An 18,234-nucleotide genomic window follows, 5' to 3' on the forward strand; every position below is an offset into this window, starting at 1 on the left:
TTTTGAAGGTTGCATAGCCGGTCTGAGGTTCCAGGTATTGGTACTTTGGCATCGGGGATTTGTGGCTTAGTTCCGTGAGAGGCATAAGCCAGAGACACTGGGTGGGTTTTTGTCTCTGGCTCTCAGTTACTTACTGGAAAATACACAAGTGTTTTTATGGATGAGTGATTTGGTTCTGAAGTGTAATTGAAAGTCATAGCTTGTTTTTATTGCCGTGTGGTGGAAACTCATTTTCTCAGTATAGGGTCCAGTATTCATTTGCAAAGCTCGTGAGAAGTAGACTGCTATCAGGAAAGTTACGGTGCCTTTTCTGATCTGTCCTTTAGTGGTAAAATGAAGTGATTAATCTGTCCTCCTTTCCTGAGGTCTATACTGGAAGCTGGGGGATTTCCTCCCCTATCACATCCTTCTTGAAGTTATGGCTTTGTTCTGGCCACAGTCTCTCTATTTCATGGATACAGCTCGAGTTCCTTCAGTTTCCATCCTGTGTCTCCACCCGCTTAAACTTCAAACACTTCATAAAGCTTTGGATCACTCTTAGCTTAAATATTTTCTTTTATTCTTGCATTTGTAAAGTAGGTCAGTCTTAAGTGTGACATTTTTTGTATAAAACAGCTTTTTCCAGGAGTTCTGTGGTTGATGAGTAATGGATATAAAACTTAAGTGTTTGATCATGACATTAAAACTAGAATTGATTTTGAGTGAAATGCCATTCTGAATTTTGTAAAGAGAATGAATGATTATGTTGGGCCTTATGCCTTTTAGTCACCTTCCTGGGCAACTTTATAAAAAGCAATTTCACCAGAGATGGAAGAACACTGGCTGTCCTCGGAGAGGACAAGGGGTATCATTTGACAGCATTTGGGTTGTTAATAAAGGGACATGACAACCATAAGACTATGTTTTTTCATCATTTTATAACAAACTTTTGTCTGTACGTAAACCCAGAGTACATCCTGGAGAGATCCGTGTCCCTAAGCAGAAGAGGAACAATCGCTTTGCTTTGAAAATGGTTTATCCTTTAGGGATGTTTCTAAAGTACTCCAATACGAATTGGAGTTTTCTTCCTACGTCAGACCTCTTGTACGTTTCAGAAGCATCTGCTGATTTTTGTGCTGGACCTCGGATGCTTTGGGAGAGGACTCGAGCTTCTAAAGAAGAGATTGCCTTTTACGATTGCTGTTGTGCGGGACAATAATGTACCAGGAGCAGGGGTATCCAGAACAGGTGATCAAAGAAAATTGTTTGATCTGGGAGCTACATAGTGCTTTCAAAGTGTTTTGCTGCAACTGCTGCATGTAACTTTGATGGGCCTGTGCTCTGCTTTGCCCATCCATTTGTTTAACAGAGAAGATACCAGCCTATGCCTTCCAGAAACCTTTTCCAAGCTGGTTACCTCTCCTGCCTGAATTTTAATAAGTGCTACTTTTTAATCTGTGGTGAAGGGGTTTCTTGGAGGTAGTCCAGCCTTCTTACAGCAAATCCAAGTTCATGAATGTAGATTTAAATTCCGACCAATCTGTCTGTCATCCCGTTTTCTATTATGTAGCAGCCATATGAACCTGTCACACTTGTTTATTTTTCTTGAAGAAAACAGGTTTCAAGGAATGTTCCCCTCTCCAAATACGACTTTCCTGGGTTTAGATAGTCTTCAGAAATCCTACTTCAGTGCATTTTAGTTGCTGCGTGAGGAAAAGTAAAATCTAATGTAGTGATCAATGATATATATTTTCTCCCCATGAAGGAGGAGTGAATTTTTGAAGTGATTATATATTGCTGAAGCACAGAGGAGGCTTTGGCTAATATATATCCCAGCGTGCCTTGGATTCATAATGGTTCAATCGCTGGCATTGTTGTTTGAGTTTCAAGATACTGGATCTGGCTATGGCAAAGCAACTTTATTGAAATAGCATGTTGGTATTTAAAACAATATTAATACTATATTTGATTCATTAAATATACAAAGGCAAGTTAAAACGTTTCCATGTGTGCACTGTTAGTTCTGGCGGGAGGTTCTTCAGATGGTTTTATGTGGTTTCAGACAACATTTTAGCACATTCTTAAAATACCCACAAAAGCCTTTATGTAAAATCTCATAAAGGTGAACCACATAAAAATTATTTTTTTCCTGTTTCATGTCATTAGGATCAAAGTACAGTAGGTAAGAATAAATTTCCAAAAACCTTGTTTCGGTCCCTCTCTTAATTAATGTTTCATGCTCATAGCAAGCTCATAAAGTGGGTAATGGGGAAACTGTCTGTACACACTGTAATATTCTCATTGGCTGCCAGTTCATTTTGAGTCAATTCACTACTTCTATATGTGAATATTTTTTTTTTTAAGCAAACTTGGTCTGGAAATGGACAATAGCTTCTGCTCTCTGGCCTTTGATTCACACTGCCCTTTTGTCAAAGGAAGGGTCAGTTAGATTGGAACTGAGGTTCGCTGCAGGACTGAAATTCCCATTAACTGCATTAACCAAAATCCATTTGTGAATTCCCCAGGGGATATAAAAAGGGTGTTTGTTGGTGTGTTAGGTTTAAATTGCCTGCTGGAAGTCTGGCTTTAGTGTGCCTGTGGAGCAAAGGGCTTTCCTTTTTTAACGGTGTATTATCAGTGGCTTGACAAATGTCATAGGACAGTGCTGTGTATGTTGGTTACTTAAATGCCCAGACTAAGCTTGGTGATGAGTAGCAGTAGTCACCCATTAAAAATAAAATGATGTGGTGAGTTAATATGAAGTCATGTACCCCTCCTGGGTTCAGCATTGGTTTTGATACAGACTTGGATGCATGCAATTAAAAAGAATTCGGGCTCTTTTGATGACTCTGCCTTCTCAAAACAACGTACTGGACTGATCTGTAAGTGCAGAGAACATGTTGGAAAATTACCTGTGTTATATGCATTAACTTCCCAATATCTTTTCTCCTGACTTGCAGAAAGGATGGGTTAGTGTTCTTGAATCTACAATACTTCAAGCCAATACATAAAGTCAAAAATGCACAGTAAATCAAATCTGAAGTGCTGCTAACAACTGTCAGGCTCGTGTTTAGAAAGGAGGGGAGCATGAAGGTGGGAGGGTTCAACAAGTTTTTCATGTCGGTGGTGAGTGATACTTTCCTTTCTTGCAGAAGAGGAGAAACATGCAGTCACTTGCAGATCTAAGTGATCATCTCGCTCATGACAGTAAGAGGCAGCAACATAGAACGGTTTAATCTGCGTGACACTCTCTTAGCTTAGCTGCTGGGTACTGTCAATCATAGTAGCTCCTCGTGTGTCTTTGGATGATGAGCTTTTGCTCTCCTCCAGACAATGAATTCTCAGGTGTTTTGTCTGCTTTATGTATGTACTTGCAGAACAGTAGTATGTGCTCAGAACAGAAATGTCTGACTACTGAAGTTTTGTGCTATTGATCTTCTGGTTCAGCTGAAGTTGCCTCTCCTCCTTTCCTTAGCTCTTTGCAGGAGATGGTGATTGCAGCACGAGTTCATCACCAAGGTCTGAGAGTTGTGCACCGTGAAAGAGTATTCCCTTTTGCTCGATACTCCTTATGGCTGTTTAGTAACTTGAGAATGGAAACAGTTGGTAAAATGCTGTGGGTTACAGTTTTGGTTTTCTAGAAGCCAAAATTGCTTCTTTTGCATCTTTCTTCCTACAGTGTTGCATTGTTTACTATTATTTTAAAGTGTGTCTTCCATCTGGCACATAAGGAGCCTAGCACTAGTGTTATAAAGAGGGAGTGGGGTTCTGCAGATGTTGTTGCTTTGTTAGTTTTCCAAGAGTGTTATTTTGCTACCAGAAACCTGAGATTTAGGTAGTCTAGCTTACTTTCTGTTGTATACCGTATCTGAAGCTGGACTAATATGTAAACCTCAACAGCATCCCTTCATTTCTAAGAAGCTTGGTTTCAGTTCAACTCTATTTGCAATAAATCACTAAGCTTCACACAAACTTTTGAGACAGCAGCATAAAGCTATTTACTTGCTCCCTTTTGTCTTAATTAGCGGACTTTGTTGTTAAGAACTTCCAGACTTTCCCAATAGCGACAGAAAAGGGGGGGGGGGGGGAGAGAACAAACTGTAAAATAAAGCCTTAAGTGTTGGCCTACTTTGTAGCTTATGCTTTTACCAGCTGTTATAGGTAATTGGAATCAGAGGAATTGTTTGCTCAGGTACTGCAGAAATCTGTAACTAGCTCTGTTTCTCACTATGCTTTTATTCTCCTTTAGAGAAATGTACAGTTTTTTGTAATTAAAGTCTCTGTATTATAAAATGATTTAAACTGCTGTGTTTCTAGGTATATAACTGGTGAGAGTGTGCCGTCTTAGAAGAAAAACCTTTACTAGGATATAGAGATTCTGCTTATTTAAGATTATTATTGATATCTGACTCTGGCTTGGATCCTGCTTACTTTTAACGTGCTTGTTGGATTGTGTCCTGCAGGTATTTTGAAGGTGGAGTCTCCTCTGTCTACCTCTGGGATTTGGATCATGGTTTTGCTGGGGTGATCCTCATTAAGAAAGCTGGAGATGGATCAAAGAAGATTAAGGGATGCTGGGATTCCATCCACGTGGTGGAGGTTCAGGTACAGCCTCTGGGGCAGCTGATATACCTAAGTGAAAACAAACCCCAGTTAATTCCAGACAATTAACGAGCACAGGTGTTCCACTGAACAATGCAATATTGTGTTAGGGGCTGTAAACTTCTTTCCCCTGTTAATTTTTGAAAATTCCCTGAAGCAATTTGGATAGAGATAAGTCAGGGCTGTAATCAAAAAGAATCCCAGAAGAATTGAAAGTATGTTACTTTCTGTGCATATGATCCTGAGATTATTTTTTTTTTTTTAACATAAAGGTCTACAGATAAATATCACTAATTAGGTAATAAAAACAAGGTAATAGGAGGTGAAATTGCTCCAACTAGATTTGCTTTGGAAAATTAGGGGAATGTGCACACTTACGGTTGTTTTTAAGAAACAGACTGTGCTATGTGAGTGGAGTTATACATGTCTGTCCTGTTGCTTGTGGGGTCTTCTAGGCCAGCCACCATTTAGTTTTTGGAGGGATTTTAACCTTTTGTCTCTATCCCTTCTTGTTATCCTTCCACTTACAGGAGAAATCCAGTGGTCGTACTGCTCATTACAAGCTGACCTCCACAGTGATGCTGTGGCTGCAGACTAATAAAACTGGTTCTGGTACCATGAACCTTGGAGGGAGCCTTACCAGACAGGTATGTCTGTATATTGGCACGAGCGTATGCTGCAGACCTAAGGCATGCCTTTCCTTATTTATATACCCAGTAGCCCCAGTCAGGCACAAAAAGTTGATTTTGTGAGGTGTTGTATAAACATCTATTCTCCTGCTGCGTATGCAACCCAGTGAAACAGTTAATGCATAAGTGTGTAATTACCAGGAAGCCCCTTGAACTTTGCTTGATGGCAGTATAGCTTTCAATTAAAAATATAAAACATTCAGTAGGAGTTTAGACTTGCTTATAAGTCTTAGTTTGTCTTTTGGTATTCCTGAATTTTTATACTTCCATATGTGTTACCCAGGCAGATATTTTTATCCTGTCAGATTTGCCCACTTTGTTACTGGAAGATTCCAATAGGTTTATAAAAATACAAGATGACCTTTTTTGTTATGTCTCTCTCTCAAAAGCCAGCTAGGCCACTGTGAATGAACCTGTATTTTGCATTGACTATAGGATTCTTCTGTTCTTAAAGACGTCAGTTGTCTTTTAGTATCCTTCTTTAATATTTTCCTCCTGCAGTACCAGGACACTGATTTTAAAAAAATCTCAAAGGAAAAAAAACCGTAATCTCTTCTAAACATTTGGGGGGTTTGTGCCAGTGTTAATTACTTTGACTTCCTCTTGAAAGCGCCTTTTTTCGCAAGGAAGGTGCCAGACTGAGGACTGTTGGCTCTCTTAGTCTCTGACAGGCAGGATCTGCTGGACTTGACTTCACTGGGTGAAGATGCTTCTGCCCCAGCCACCTGCTAAAGATTGCCATCTCCCTACCTCATGCTGCTGATGAATTGTGGTTGTTTAAGATCTGGACTGTGGAAATCAGTGACTCGAGCAGAGTAATAAACTCTGGAGGACAGGAGGCATATTGTATGGTCATGAGTGACTAGAGAGATTGGCAGTAGCTAAAACTCCTTTATGAGACTTCCCAGGGCAGACTGTTGCTTTCGATACAAAGGACAATGCAGAGTCTGTTAAACAGTTCATGTTTTTGTACAGGTTTGAGCCAGGCGAAGGAAAGAAGGATCTGCGATTGCAGAGAGGAACTGAAATTGTGTTAATATTGCAGTTGCAGAAGCTTACCCTAGACCTAGGTGATTTTTCTTCCACATTGTTGATTTACAGAAGAAGCTGATGGAAAAGCACGGTGGGGGGAGGAGGGAAGGCATCTGGAGACAGTTTTGAGCATTGCATACTCTTTTAAAATGTTTGCAGTAATTACACCCGAGTTATGGTGACCCGGACAAATACTTAATCACAGGCCTTCCTAATACTTTAAATCATAGCTGTGAAGTGGAGGCCAAGGGCTTGACTCTGGCCGTGGCCTTATGGTGCGTGAGAGCTGTGCCAAGGAAAACAAGAGTCTGTTGAGAATGGGTGTCCTCAGTACACCTTGGCCTGAACTCCTAGGCCTTGTTTAGTTTGACTTTCACTCTCTAAGCTTTAGTGGGGAGATTCATGCTTCTGTCATCATTTTAACAGCAGATCATTTAATTCATATGTGATGCATTAAAGCAGGGGCCTGCTTCCAATGTAAGTAACCATAAAAAAGCCACTGGGGTAATGATGCGCTGCTGCTGCACAAACAATGGAAACTCAAGTTTCAGAATTTAGCTTTGGGCTGGAGATTTTCTGTTTGCAGATGCCATAGCAGGCTTAATGGGACAGGCTTCATCAGAATCCATGGCAGAAAATGAAAATCTTCATGCTGCCTTGAGGTATGCTATGTGAGGAGGAGCTGTTTGTCTTGAGCCATTTATTTAGCTGTAGCTGGACTAAACTCCTGAGTGCAAGGCTTTTACTTTGCTGTAAATCCAGTTTGCCACATCACCTAAGGACAGCAGGTTTTATTTTTACTTTTTGGTAGGCTTTTCGTACAGTCTGCAGCAAACTAGGCACCGAAAGTAGGTTTTAGTTATCTCTTGAATGGTATGTTACAGTTTTACCTTGACGATACCAGTAAGCTGATGTCCTAACCATAATTTTGAAATAATTTTGTCCATGGTAAATTGTACATGGTTTTGGTCAACTCAACATTTAAGCTACTTGACCACCTTTGATCCTAAAATGTGAATAGCAGATGTCCTTGTGTTTCAGTGGAAGCTTTTGAAGTGTTCACAAGCTTTGTAATATCCTGGCTTATAAACTGATGGCAGAGAGAACGTTTCAATGCTTTGAAAGGGAAGTCTGTTGAGAGCCATTACTTTGAAACCAGTTTCGCCTCATAGCTGCAAATCAGTTATTTTTCGAGTGATGACTGGAATGATTAACTTGGTGGCCAGGAGCAGGCGCAAAGGAACAGCTAATGTAATGCCTCCTAATTCACCACCTCTGGCAGCAACGAAGAGCTGGGCATGTCTTGCATTGAAATGCTGTGGGGAGCATTTGCAACTTCATATGGAAACACTTGCTCAGTAATTCCCCTTTCTAATGTCTGCAGATTGTGCTCGGTGCAAGTAACCAAGCGGTCCTATTTGTTCTGCTGTGAATGGACAACGTGGTAGCATGGTAGAGCTGAACTTGGATCTAGAAGTAAGAGTCTAGAAATAGCTGTTCTCTGCTGTCATTTCCTATTGGTGAAATATTGTTACCCTGCATCAGACACAAACATGGGTTTTTTTGTTGCCTTTGTCAAGACTATTTGGAAAAACTTGTCTTCGCGTTTCTTGAATATCCCCAGACTCTTGTTACTACAGGGCTTCCACTTAGGCTATTCCTAAACATTGCACTGAATTTCTAAGAATAATTTTTTTCCTCTCTCTCCCCAAGACACCGTGTATTTGAGTATTCTTACACCTGGCTTGGGGCCCTGTGATGTTACGTTTTCGGTAGATACTACTTAGAGGTCATGTCCCTAGCCTATGTCTACTTTAGTGTCATGCACTGAGAATGGACATATCTCTTCCAATTCATTGAACTACTACTTTTCGTTGGTTTTCCCAATGCAGCTTTTCATGTGCTACAATAGGAGTTGTCTCTGTCTTTGTTTTATAAGGGGAAAGTAACTGTACAAGCATTGTACACTTGTAAGGGGACAGAATAAGGAAAGGGAGGGAGAGACATGATAGATGGAGGACTCAGCCTGTTTTGGGAAGTTGAAAACCTCTTTTGTGTAGCTTTTAGGAGAACTTCAGGCTTCTGCTTTGTCAGTTGGAAGTTTCTTTTAAAGAGCTGGAGTTACAGACTAATTGAAATAAAATGTCCTGTGATGTGTGCTGAACGGAGTTTTGGATTTTGGTTTTGTTTACAACATAGGATTTCAGATTCTGTCCTGATCCAATAGCAATGTGTGTGTATATACACACACAGGTATACAACACAAAAACATAGGTATTGTGCTATATATTTTTTTACATAATTTATGTATATGCATAATGGATTTATATATGTGCACGTATAAACTTTTATCTTGAGAGGATGAGAAAAGTTCTTAGCCAGCTCCATGGATGTGGGATCCATAGATCATAATTTTGGTTTGAAAACTTAGGGAGAATTAAAGCTTAAGTGACATCTTCACATTGGACACTTCATTAGATCATTGCTGAAGCAGTTCTTTTGTGTGGAAGAACTCTTGCCTTTTTGCCTAGTGAAGGTTTTGTTCTAATCTTTAGCAATATGTGTTGTCACACATAAATACCGACACAGTGTGCGTAGCCATCTCTGTTTTGACTCCAGAGGACGTTATAGAAGAACTTTTTGGTAGAACTGGAAGGAGAAAGCTGAGGGGTTTTTTTTTTTTTCTTTTTTTCTTTTGCTATTGTCCTCCCCCAAGAGGCATGCAATGTCAGATAGAGAACTTCTAATTTTACAGTTGCTTAAACAAAGGTGCTCTTCCAGACAATCTGTTCTGGAGACGAGCCTGGATGCAACTCAGGAGAGCTCAGCGTTGAAGCACCACAGGCCAGGATGGAGGAAGTAACTTCCAGCTCACGTCTGACACTGGCAGGCTTCAGTCAATACAAGGACTGAGGCTGGAATTTGGATAGGGAAGGAGTGATCACCGTGTTATATGCCGTCTGCCTTGCCGAGGGGCTGCAGATTGAAGTGCTGTATGTCTGAGAGGAAAGGACAGGACATGCTACCTCCAATTTACAACAAAGGGAGCAATGCTTGCAGGGAAATGAAAAATGCCAGCAGCTTTTCAATTATCTTGCATGTTCTCCAATGACTGCAGGTAACTCCCACCCCCCTCCTGATTCAAGCCAGATGCCTGGCAGATGATTTTCTCTCTGACAGATGTTAGGGTCCCGTCCTCTATGTGTACATTGGAATTACTTGTGTCGTTTGCCACGGCACTCTTGCTTTGGCTGAATTTTGAGGTTTCATTAGGCTGCACTTTTATTTAAGGTAAGAGCAGCTGTATGATCCTGTTTCATTTTATGCAAAGTAGATGTAGCCTTCCCATTTTCTGGCAAATAGTCAAAACTGCACTTTGTCGGACAGATTTCTGGAGCCCCCTCCTTAAAAGCAAGACTAACAGGTGCCTTTCTGAGATCTCATTGCGCACAAAGAACCTGTGTGTGTTTCCTAAGCCAGGATGAACATTGTGAGGAAGTGCAAGTTTGCTGAGAAAGAAGTTGGCTCAAAACCTATAGTTTATTTACATACGGAGGTGTGGGAAGGGGGGGATATAAAGTTGTAGGGGAAGTGAAGCCTGGGATTTCAGATTCAACGCACATCTGTACTGCTTTATTTTCATACTTGAAATATTCTCTAGCGAAGGTGGAACATTTTGCAGAGCTGGATGAAGGCTGGTCTGTTGCAAACTAAGCATTCCCTGCGTTCAGGAAGATGTGCCCTGTGATACATTACTGCTCAGTAAAACACCAGCAGAGACATTCTGCCATTTATCATAATAGGTAAATCCTCCGAGGCTTGTGCTCTGCAATTAGGAGAGTCATATGTTTTCATCAAGTTGAGCTTTCATGTAAAGGCCTATCCCACCGACTTCCAGATGTTGTAGCATTAGGCGGGGCGTTGGGGGGTGTTTTTCCACCAGAGGGATCTTCAAGTTGTAGCTGTCACGATCCTTAAGCTCCCCCTCAGCGGTTGTCCAGTTTCCTGGAGGCACTGTCTCTTTAATTGCTAACCGAGCAGTATTTTGGGGTGCAGAGGATAGCAGAGATGTACTGAACGGTAATTGTCTGGGAAATTATTTCTGCTTCACATGAACCGATGGATTTTACAGTGGTTCAGTTATGTAATAGCTGGTTTAGAAAAAGAAGAGTTGAGCACGTATGGGCTAGTGGAATAGAGAGCTGATGCAGCATCCCCAGATTTGCTCATGGTTTTGAATATACAGTTTGGTAAAGTATATGGGATATCTTTGGTTACACCAGTTAGAGTGAAAATACATGAAGGCCATGAAAGGATGAGGTAGGTTCTCAGCTGATTTCTACAAAGCTGCAAGCTCCATAGAGCTCACAACCCTCATTTATCTCGTTACAGTTTGAAATAAATGCTGGAGAGAGAGGCCAAATTTTGCCTCAGTGATATCCAAATAATTCCACATATTTTCCACCTGGAGACTTCAGTCTGCCCACTGCCTGTGGCTTGGAAGCCTTTGGCTTGCATTGGTCTGTTTGCGTTTCATTAAAGAGATTTTCACGTCGCTCCGTGGCCAGAGCAGCTGTGGATGTTGTTGTCAGTTCTTCAGAGCAAAACGGTGGATGAGTTTCTTTCTTATCTTTCTAGTATTTTTAGACGCTTTCATGATGAACCAAAGTATTTATCCAGCTTAAATTTCTCTCTTCGTATTAACTCTTCCTCCAAATATTGTTTACAGAAAGCCCAAACAGCTGCTATATTCCATGCAGGAAACATCCGAAGTGACCAGCCAGCCATTGAGAGCTTAATATACCCAGAAGAGTGAGTTTCCCTCTGAGTCAGACTTGCAGCAGATGGCTGGGGAAATGAGGCAAGGAAGCCAAGCAGTGTATCTCTCGAATGGGAGAGGAGCGACTGAGCCATGTAGATTGTACTTGGCTCACTCTGGAGTGTTAGGTTTTTGGCTGAGCTCAACAGCAGATGGGGAGTGACAGTGGGAAGATGAGCTGCTTGTTAACATCAACTTACAGAATGGAATTTCCCCTCAAAGCAAATTAACCCCTTTATTTAAGCAGCTATAGGCTTTCTGCTTAGGTCCGTGCGGTAACAGCCACCGGAAGGAACCTTTAAAAATCCCAACAACTCTGCTGTTTGTATAACATGGCTGCTTACTGACTCTGAACTCCATTAAAACAGCCTTTTGTAACATCTGGGCTTCTATAGCATATAAAAATGTTTTCCTTCTGGCAGCAGTTTTTATGGAGATGTAATAATATACGTTTTGCAAAAAAATAATTCTGTTTTCAGATTCTGCTTCTTACCAATGAGCTTGGCCTGTCCAGGTGTGGAGGAGATGCGGCGGGGAGCCTGTGGAAGTAAATGACCCACTGCCAACTCCCCGGCTGCCCCAGATTTGGTCAATTTGCTGATAGTTCCCAAACTCACCGTAACATGTATATGTGTGTTTGCATAGTTCAGTTTTATATTCTCCCTCTACTGCAACTGGATCTGTTCTCCAGGCAGCATGTCTCCATTACATGTAAACAATCTGACTGCAATCTAAAGGAAAAATTAAATGTCCTTGTTCTCTTTCTCCCCCTCTTCTAGGTTATCTTTTGCCTTCAGGGTTCCAACTAAATTACATGCTTCCCCAAGCCTGTTAGAGACTTGGCTTATTAGAAGAAACCTGTAGCTGGCCCAGATTTTTAAACTCTACCCTGAGGGAGGGATATGAACAGATGGATAAGAGAATTCAGTGGGATTAGTAAAACCCTTTGAAGACCGTTCTTCCCACTACATTTTTCTCCCAGTTTTGTTTTCATGCCATCTCAGCACATCCTGTATCAGTTGAGGTTCCTGGGACTGATGTTCATTGTTCAACAGCTTGTCTGTGTCTAGCCAGAATTTTCATCTCAAGAACTGGGGAAGATGGTCTTTTCCCTAGCACAGATCATAGATGGTCAGCCATGGCCTCTGGATGGACATTATATGGGGCAAAGTCAGATGAAATAAAGCAAATATTGCGTTCTGCACTACTGGCTCCCACTTTTTTATCTTCGTGATGAAAAATCTCACCTAGTTCAGGTACCTGTCTCCTGTTCAGATACTACACTAAGTGCGTGGTATCATTATACACTTAAGTTGATCCAGCTCTGAATTTCTACTGCAAAAGGCAGTCTGCTTCTTTCCCCCCACACTTACTGCTTTGTACCTCCTTTCCCCTAATAGGTAAATGTTAGTTCAGCTTTTGGTCTAAAAGAAAAAAAAAAAAAAAGAAAAAGAACTACAAATTGTCCAATTTCTCTTTCTGTATTATTGCAGTAGTTTAAATTGTCACCAGTCTTGCAGGTAGTTGCGATTTTTGTATTCTCTTCACCTTCCCTCTCTACTGGAAGGTAAATAATGCCTAAGGTGTCTTTTGCCAGGAGATCCTGAGAATGGAGAATGTGTCCCACGTGTGGTCGGAAGTAGCGTTTGAGATGAAGATTAAAAGAAACAGCTGTTTTTGCAGGGATAGTTCACAGCTGTTAAACCGACGGCACCATCCTTGTGTGCATCTTACCAACAACCACCTTGTTTTCATATCCATACGCTGTGCTACTGTGCTTCTTGTTGCGTTACATGTTCACTATCGTAGATCTCCTGCAGCCCCTTAGTAGGTAGGGAATGACAATTTTGTAGTGGCTGTCTACACCAAGGATCTACAGCAGGGTTTTATTTTGATTCATGGTTTTTATTATACTACGTTTCTGTTATCAACATGTGAGCCTTTCTCTAGTTCTGGGAATTTCTCAGTACGTTACTAGTCTGTTTGCACATTGAAAGAATAGTTAGTTTAGGATTTTGAGACCCACTTCTTCCATCCCCTCTCTTGACAAGGAAAGCTGTCATGCATCTACCATCAGATTTGCGTGTTATCAGTAGACCTGTGTCTTTCCTTTCTAGATGGAGAAAGATGAGACTGTGAGTGACTCCTCTCCACACATAGCCAATATTGGACGCTTGGTAGAGGTGAGTGCTGTGAAGCCACCGCAGCCTGAGCCTGCTGCAGGCTCCATTACCCATATTTGGTCCCGTGCCTAAGAAGGTTGTTGCTTTTGTCTTTACGAACAAGTTATTCATATTGTATCAAGTCTAATCATGTGAGTGCTGCTCAGTGTTTGATGGCTCAGTACCCCTAGTATGACTTCCAACTGTTTGTAGATACAAAGACGCCACTCTGCGCTTTGTCTCCTGCTCATTACAGCAATAACCTTCCTGTAAAATAAGTGTTCCTTTCCTGAGAACTAGTTAACAATTTCCTACCCCCGTGTTTGCTTCTACAGTCACTTTTGGGTGGAATTATTTAAAGTCATGTTGTGTTATACAGAACTGTCCCTTTAACTGAAAGTTCAGTGTGTATCAAGTCCTTATTAAATCCACTGGAATTGTTTTTAGTATTTGATTTTATGGCAGCTGTCAGTCATGTATGCTCAGCATGATGAGTGAAGGATGTGATTGCGTTAGCTGCTCAGAAGGACTTTGGTGCAACACTAGTTTGCTGTTTCATTGCACTGTCCTGTAGGAAGGTGTTCTTGACTTCCTTGATCTTCGTAGCCACTTTGGCAAGCAAGGAGGAAATTCTCAACTCAAATAGACTATAATGTATTTTTTAAAGGAACTGGGAAATAAAAGTAGGGCAAGTACTTCTTTTTTGATCCCTTTTCTAAGTTTTTGGCTTGAGTGAAAGCGACCTAATGAACAAATTAAATGCTGCTTATTTACAAGATCTTTCTCAAAGCTGTTTACCGTGCAGTTTTAATGAACGAGTCACCAGCTCAAAAATGCAAAGTAACCCATAAGCACAAAACTATTGACCTGTTGGTTATGCTAAATGGCTGACTTGCCACTTATAGTCCATTCAGTGCCAGGAAATTAGAGAGTAAGGTTGGGGTGAAATGCATTTTCCTTTTCTGCAACTGAATGCAGAAAAATTGATAGCTGGACAGAAACTGCCCTCTTGTGGTCCAGAAAGACATCTCATAGCCTAGGGTAAGTAATTGGGAGGAGAGGACAGGAGTAGAGCTAAGCCTTTATTTCTTTGGTATGAGCAGAGAGATAGGGTCACACTGCCTTCTGTGAGAATTTAAATATTAGGAATACGCAGGGTTGAACCATGCTGTGGCAAGTGGTGTACATCAAAATGAACACATACGATGCACAGAAGAGTGTAAGTGCACCGTTCCTGAAAACGGCTGACGTGACTAAAGATCTGGTTTCTTTCTTTTTTTTCTAGGACATGGAAAACAAAATCAGAAGTACACTGAATGAGATTTATTTTGGAAAAACAAAGGACATCGTTAATGGGCTGAGGTAAGGGGCTCTCCAGCTGACTATTGGACCCCCTTCGCTTCCCTGCATTCCCCTGCAGTGCCTGTGGTACTGTCTCCAGCCGAGCATTGATCTGCTTCTGTTTGCTGGAACTCCCCTTTCCTACACAAAGTCTTTTCATGTCCCTAATTGTTCACCTCACTGTGCTTTGGAAACATTATTTGTTGTGTGGAGTTTAGGGAAAAATTCTACCTTGTAACTACAGAAACTTGAAGCAATATTTTAATCCCTTGTTCCCTCACCAGGAAGAAAATAGCCCAATTAGCAGCACTTGTATTTCAGAATTATTTTTAATTAGGAGTTTTATTCTTCACACTCCTGAAAGCTGTACTTAAATTCTGACTGCTCTTTCTACTATTCTTAAAAACAGTCACTTGGTCCCAGAATTAAGTCATGACATTAATGGTTTGCGGTATATAGACTTTGTTTTAAATTCTGTCTTTCTCTCAACACCGCTGGTCAAAGTATAGTGTACTATAACAGATTAAGTGAATAAACCCCCTGTGCCTTTCTGCAGGGAAACTGTACTGTACTTTTCAACCCCTGCTCACTTCTGGTCAGGAATTTTACATAGAAATCCCAAGCTGGTAGTTCTCATGCTCATAGAGGAAAGTACAGAACTGTGATGCCAAATCATTTCGTTTTCAACTGCAGATAGACCTCCTAGCACAGTGTGATAATGTAGAATAAACAAATGGCACAAATAAGTATACTGCTGTTCTCTCATGTACTGAAATGTGAAAGAAGATAGAATAAAGGTGCTAATTAAATATTTGCGCTGCCTTCTTAACAGCATGGGCAGAGGGAGTCGACAGTATCTGAGAAAGCAGCTGTTCTGTGTGGTGGTTTTTTTCTTCCCCCCCCCCCCCCCCCCAAGCCCCAGCTTTCATAACAGGCCTCTATTTTCATTTGTGGTGTGCAGGGGTTTAGCCAGGAAGCTTTTATTAACATTAAAAGGAAATATGTAATACAGTCTTTTTCCTTGTGAACAGTGCTTTAAGCTTTTGTAATTGAATCTATTTCCTATGTCTCCCCATTGCTCAGTTTGAGTCATGGTACTTTGTGCATCGGTGAGATGATCTGCTCAGAACTGGTAACATACAGAGCATCTGGCTTTGGCTTTTCCTCTAGCCTTTCTTCTGTTTCTTCTAACCTATGTATTTACACTTATTCTTCCTGAGTGTGCTCCTGGTGGTTTCCAGAATACCAGCTCTGTGTTACTGAGTTCTTCTGACTGTTCTTTTCCCTGTTTACTTCCCTCGTTTCTAAACTGCTCTCTGTAGATCTATTGATGCTATCCCCGACAACCAAAAGTATAAGCAGTTGCAGAGGGAGCTTTCTCAAGTGTTGACCCAGCGCCAGATCTACATCCAGCCTGATAACTAAACCAATCCAGGTACCCCCTGCCTGTGAGGTGTGACAACCAGCACTAAACCAGGACTCACCCAGCCAAGACCTCTGCATGATAACTGAGACCAGAACTAACCCCTAACTCCCGCAGACTGATAAACGACATTTGATCCGTGTTTCACCCAAGGGTTATTTCTTAATACGGCCAACTAAATGCTGTGATTTTTATTTTCAACGTTACTCTACCCCTTCCCCCCATTTGAAATTTCACGCTCTGAAATGTGGCAGGATTTACCACTTTGCACTCTAGCTTGGGAGCAAGAAAGGAGCGCGTGGTCACGTACCCAAAGTGGTGTTAGCTTGGACTGATTCGATCCAGAAGCCCCAGGGACTCTGTCCCTTGTGCACCATCAGTTTTTTACAGCTGTGGTACACCACTTCAATGAAGAAACTCCCTGTAATCTTAGCGTCCTCCCTGTAGAAAGGAATGAAATCTTGGAAGTCTTGCAGTTTTGAAAAAAAAAAAAATGACTGGTACTTCCTGTGACTTCTGAGTAAATGTGAGCTCACCTCACGTGCACATCCCCCATTTGCCTGGTGTATCTTGAATTTCCTTGGAGCTTGAAATCCAGTCCTGCTCAAGCTCCACTGAAACATTTCTAGCCTCCACTTGCTTGTGCTCTGCACAGCCTTTAAAGGGATTTGTTCATATGCTCTCATTTGCTCTGGAGCTCTGAATGTCTAGGACGCACGGCAGTGACTAACCCTGAGCCAGTTTAACCTTCCACTCCAATTCATAATGAGTTACAGATGTTGTCTTTAACACGTTAAGCTGACGAAGGGGAAAACGCACTATTTGTTGATAATGGCCAAGAACCACTTCTTTAGCCTGTGACAAATGCAAATATAAAATGTATATATTTTTATTAAAGCAGCGGAAGTCTCCAGAGACAAGAGAATGGAAATACTGTTATAAAAATGTTAGGAAAATAACTGACACAAAGAGCGGCCTTGTTTACAGGAGACAGCATCCAGGCAAAATAAGGTAGCTTTGAGTACTGAAAAGGGTGTGAAATATGGTTTATGTGGGGAGAAATCCTACCAAACTGGATCCTAACCACTTCTGTGTGGTAGCAACTCCTGAAGATTGTTAGTATTAGTATTCTATCAATGGTCACATTTAAGAGGGCTTTTTTAAAAGTGGAAATTTCTTATTGTACCATTGAAAATGGAGGTTCCTCCACAATGATCTTACAGGGCAGTGAGCCAAGATGACTCCTAAAAACTGTAGCTTTTCTTCTATAACCAAACTTTTAGCATAAAGGGAACCCCTGCAATTATTTTGCTGACAGTATCTCTGTTCTTCTTCGGCTGCTTTGATTCACTAACTGCTCTAGGTAAGGTACAAACTGGAAAACCAAATTCAAGAACAGAAACTCTGGCTGCCTTTCCCACTGGTGAATACACTGGAGGGAAGTCTTGATGCGGCTGCTCGACCCTGGGTGAACAGTCTGCAAAAAGGTTCAGGAGCTCCCCCAGCCTGGCCCTTTCCACATTTGTGGGTGGAGGCTGGATTTTCTCTGCCTTCCCGTCACGGTCATTGGGAGAGCGAGAGCGCTAACACCCTTCGCTGGTGGTACACTGGGGTTTTTCCAATCTGTAACGTAAAAAATTGGGAATCACCCTCCAGCAGCTGGAGGCCGAGTAGAACTTCTGGGGAAGCGTGTCTCTTGGTGCCATCCTTGCTAGAGTGAATTTCGCTTTGATATACTCACTGAAGTGTTCACTTTGCCTTCTGCTTTCCGTATTAAAACAGGCAAGCTGAGTTTTGTTCCCTCTAAGCCTGGGTTGAGGTGCTTCTCCTTCCTATTGACTCACATGCCAGGAGAACTGTTAAAAACGCCTTCTCTCAAATGCATCGCCTCTGACTTGCATTTCCTTCTTCCCCGCAGGTCTGTGCAGACTTTTGCAGACAAATCAAAACAAGAAGCTCTTAAAAACGACCTGGTGGAGGCTTTGAAGAGAAAGCAGCAAAGTTAAAATACTCTTCATGCTAACAACACATGCCATGCACTCATTAGATTCCTTTCTTAGAAAACTCATCCCCCCCCTTGCCCTTTTCTGTTACGTCACGTCACAATTTGCATTCAGTACTATCCATGCAACGCCATCTTCTCCCCATGAATAAAGCTGTACAAACTTTTTCAGTCTCTGAGGCCTA

At 41.5% G+C, this 18,234-nt stretch overlaps 1 protein-coding gene across 4 annotated transcripts in view; it reads left to right on the plus strand.

The window, feature by feature from the left end:
• Positions 1-18,216, plus strand: part of CAPZB (capping actin protein of muscle Z-line subunit beta) — a 70,597-nt gene extending 52,381 nt beyond the window's left edge. For 3 of the 4 annotated variants that reach the window (XM_052793603.1, XM_052793601.1, XM_052793600.1), the window contains 6 exons: positions 4,443-4,584; positions 5,112-5,228; positions 13,239-13,304; positions 14,569-14,645; positions 15,947-16,059; positions 17,966-18,216. In XM_052793603.1, the coding sequence (XP_052649563.1) occupies positions 4,443-4,584; positions 5,112-5,228; positions 13,239-13,304; positions 14,569-14,645; positions 15,947-16,049 (505 nt within the window). In that variant the 3' untranslated portion in view covers positions 16,050-16,059; positions 17,966-18,216. The remainder of the gene's footprint in view (positions 1-4,442; positions 4,585-5,111; positions 5,229-13,238; positions 13,305-14,568; positions 14,646-15,946; positions 16,060-17,965) is intronic. The other variant, XM_052793602.1, reaches the window with a different exon arrangement.
• Positions 18,217-18,234: the final 18 nt, after the last annotated feature.

Source organism: Harpia harpyja, chromosome 7 (genome assembly GCF_026419915.1).
Source record: "Harpia harpyja isolate bHarHar1 chromosome 7, bHarHar1 primary haplotype, whole genome shotgun sequence".
NCBI classification, from domain to species: Eukaryota; Metazoa; Chordata; class Aves; order Accipitriformes; family Accipitridae; genus Harpia; species Harpia harpyja.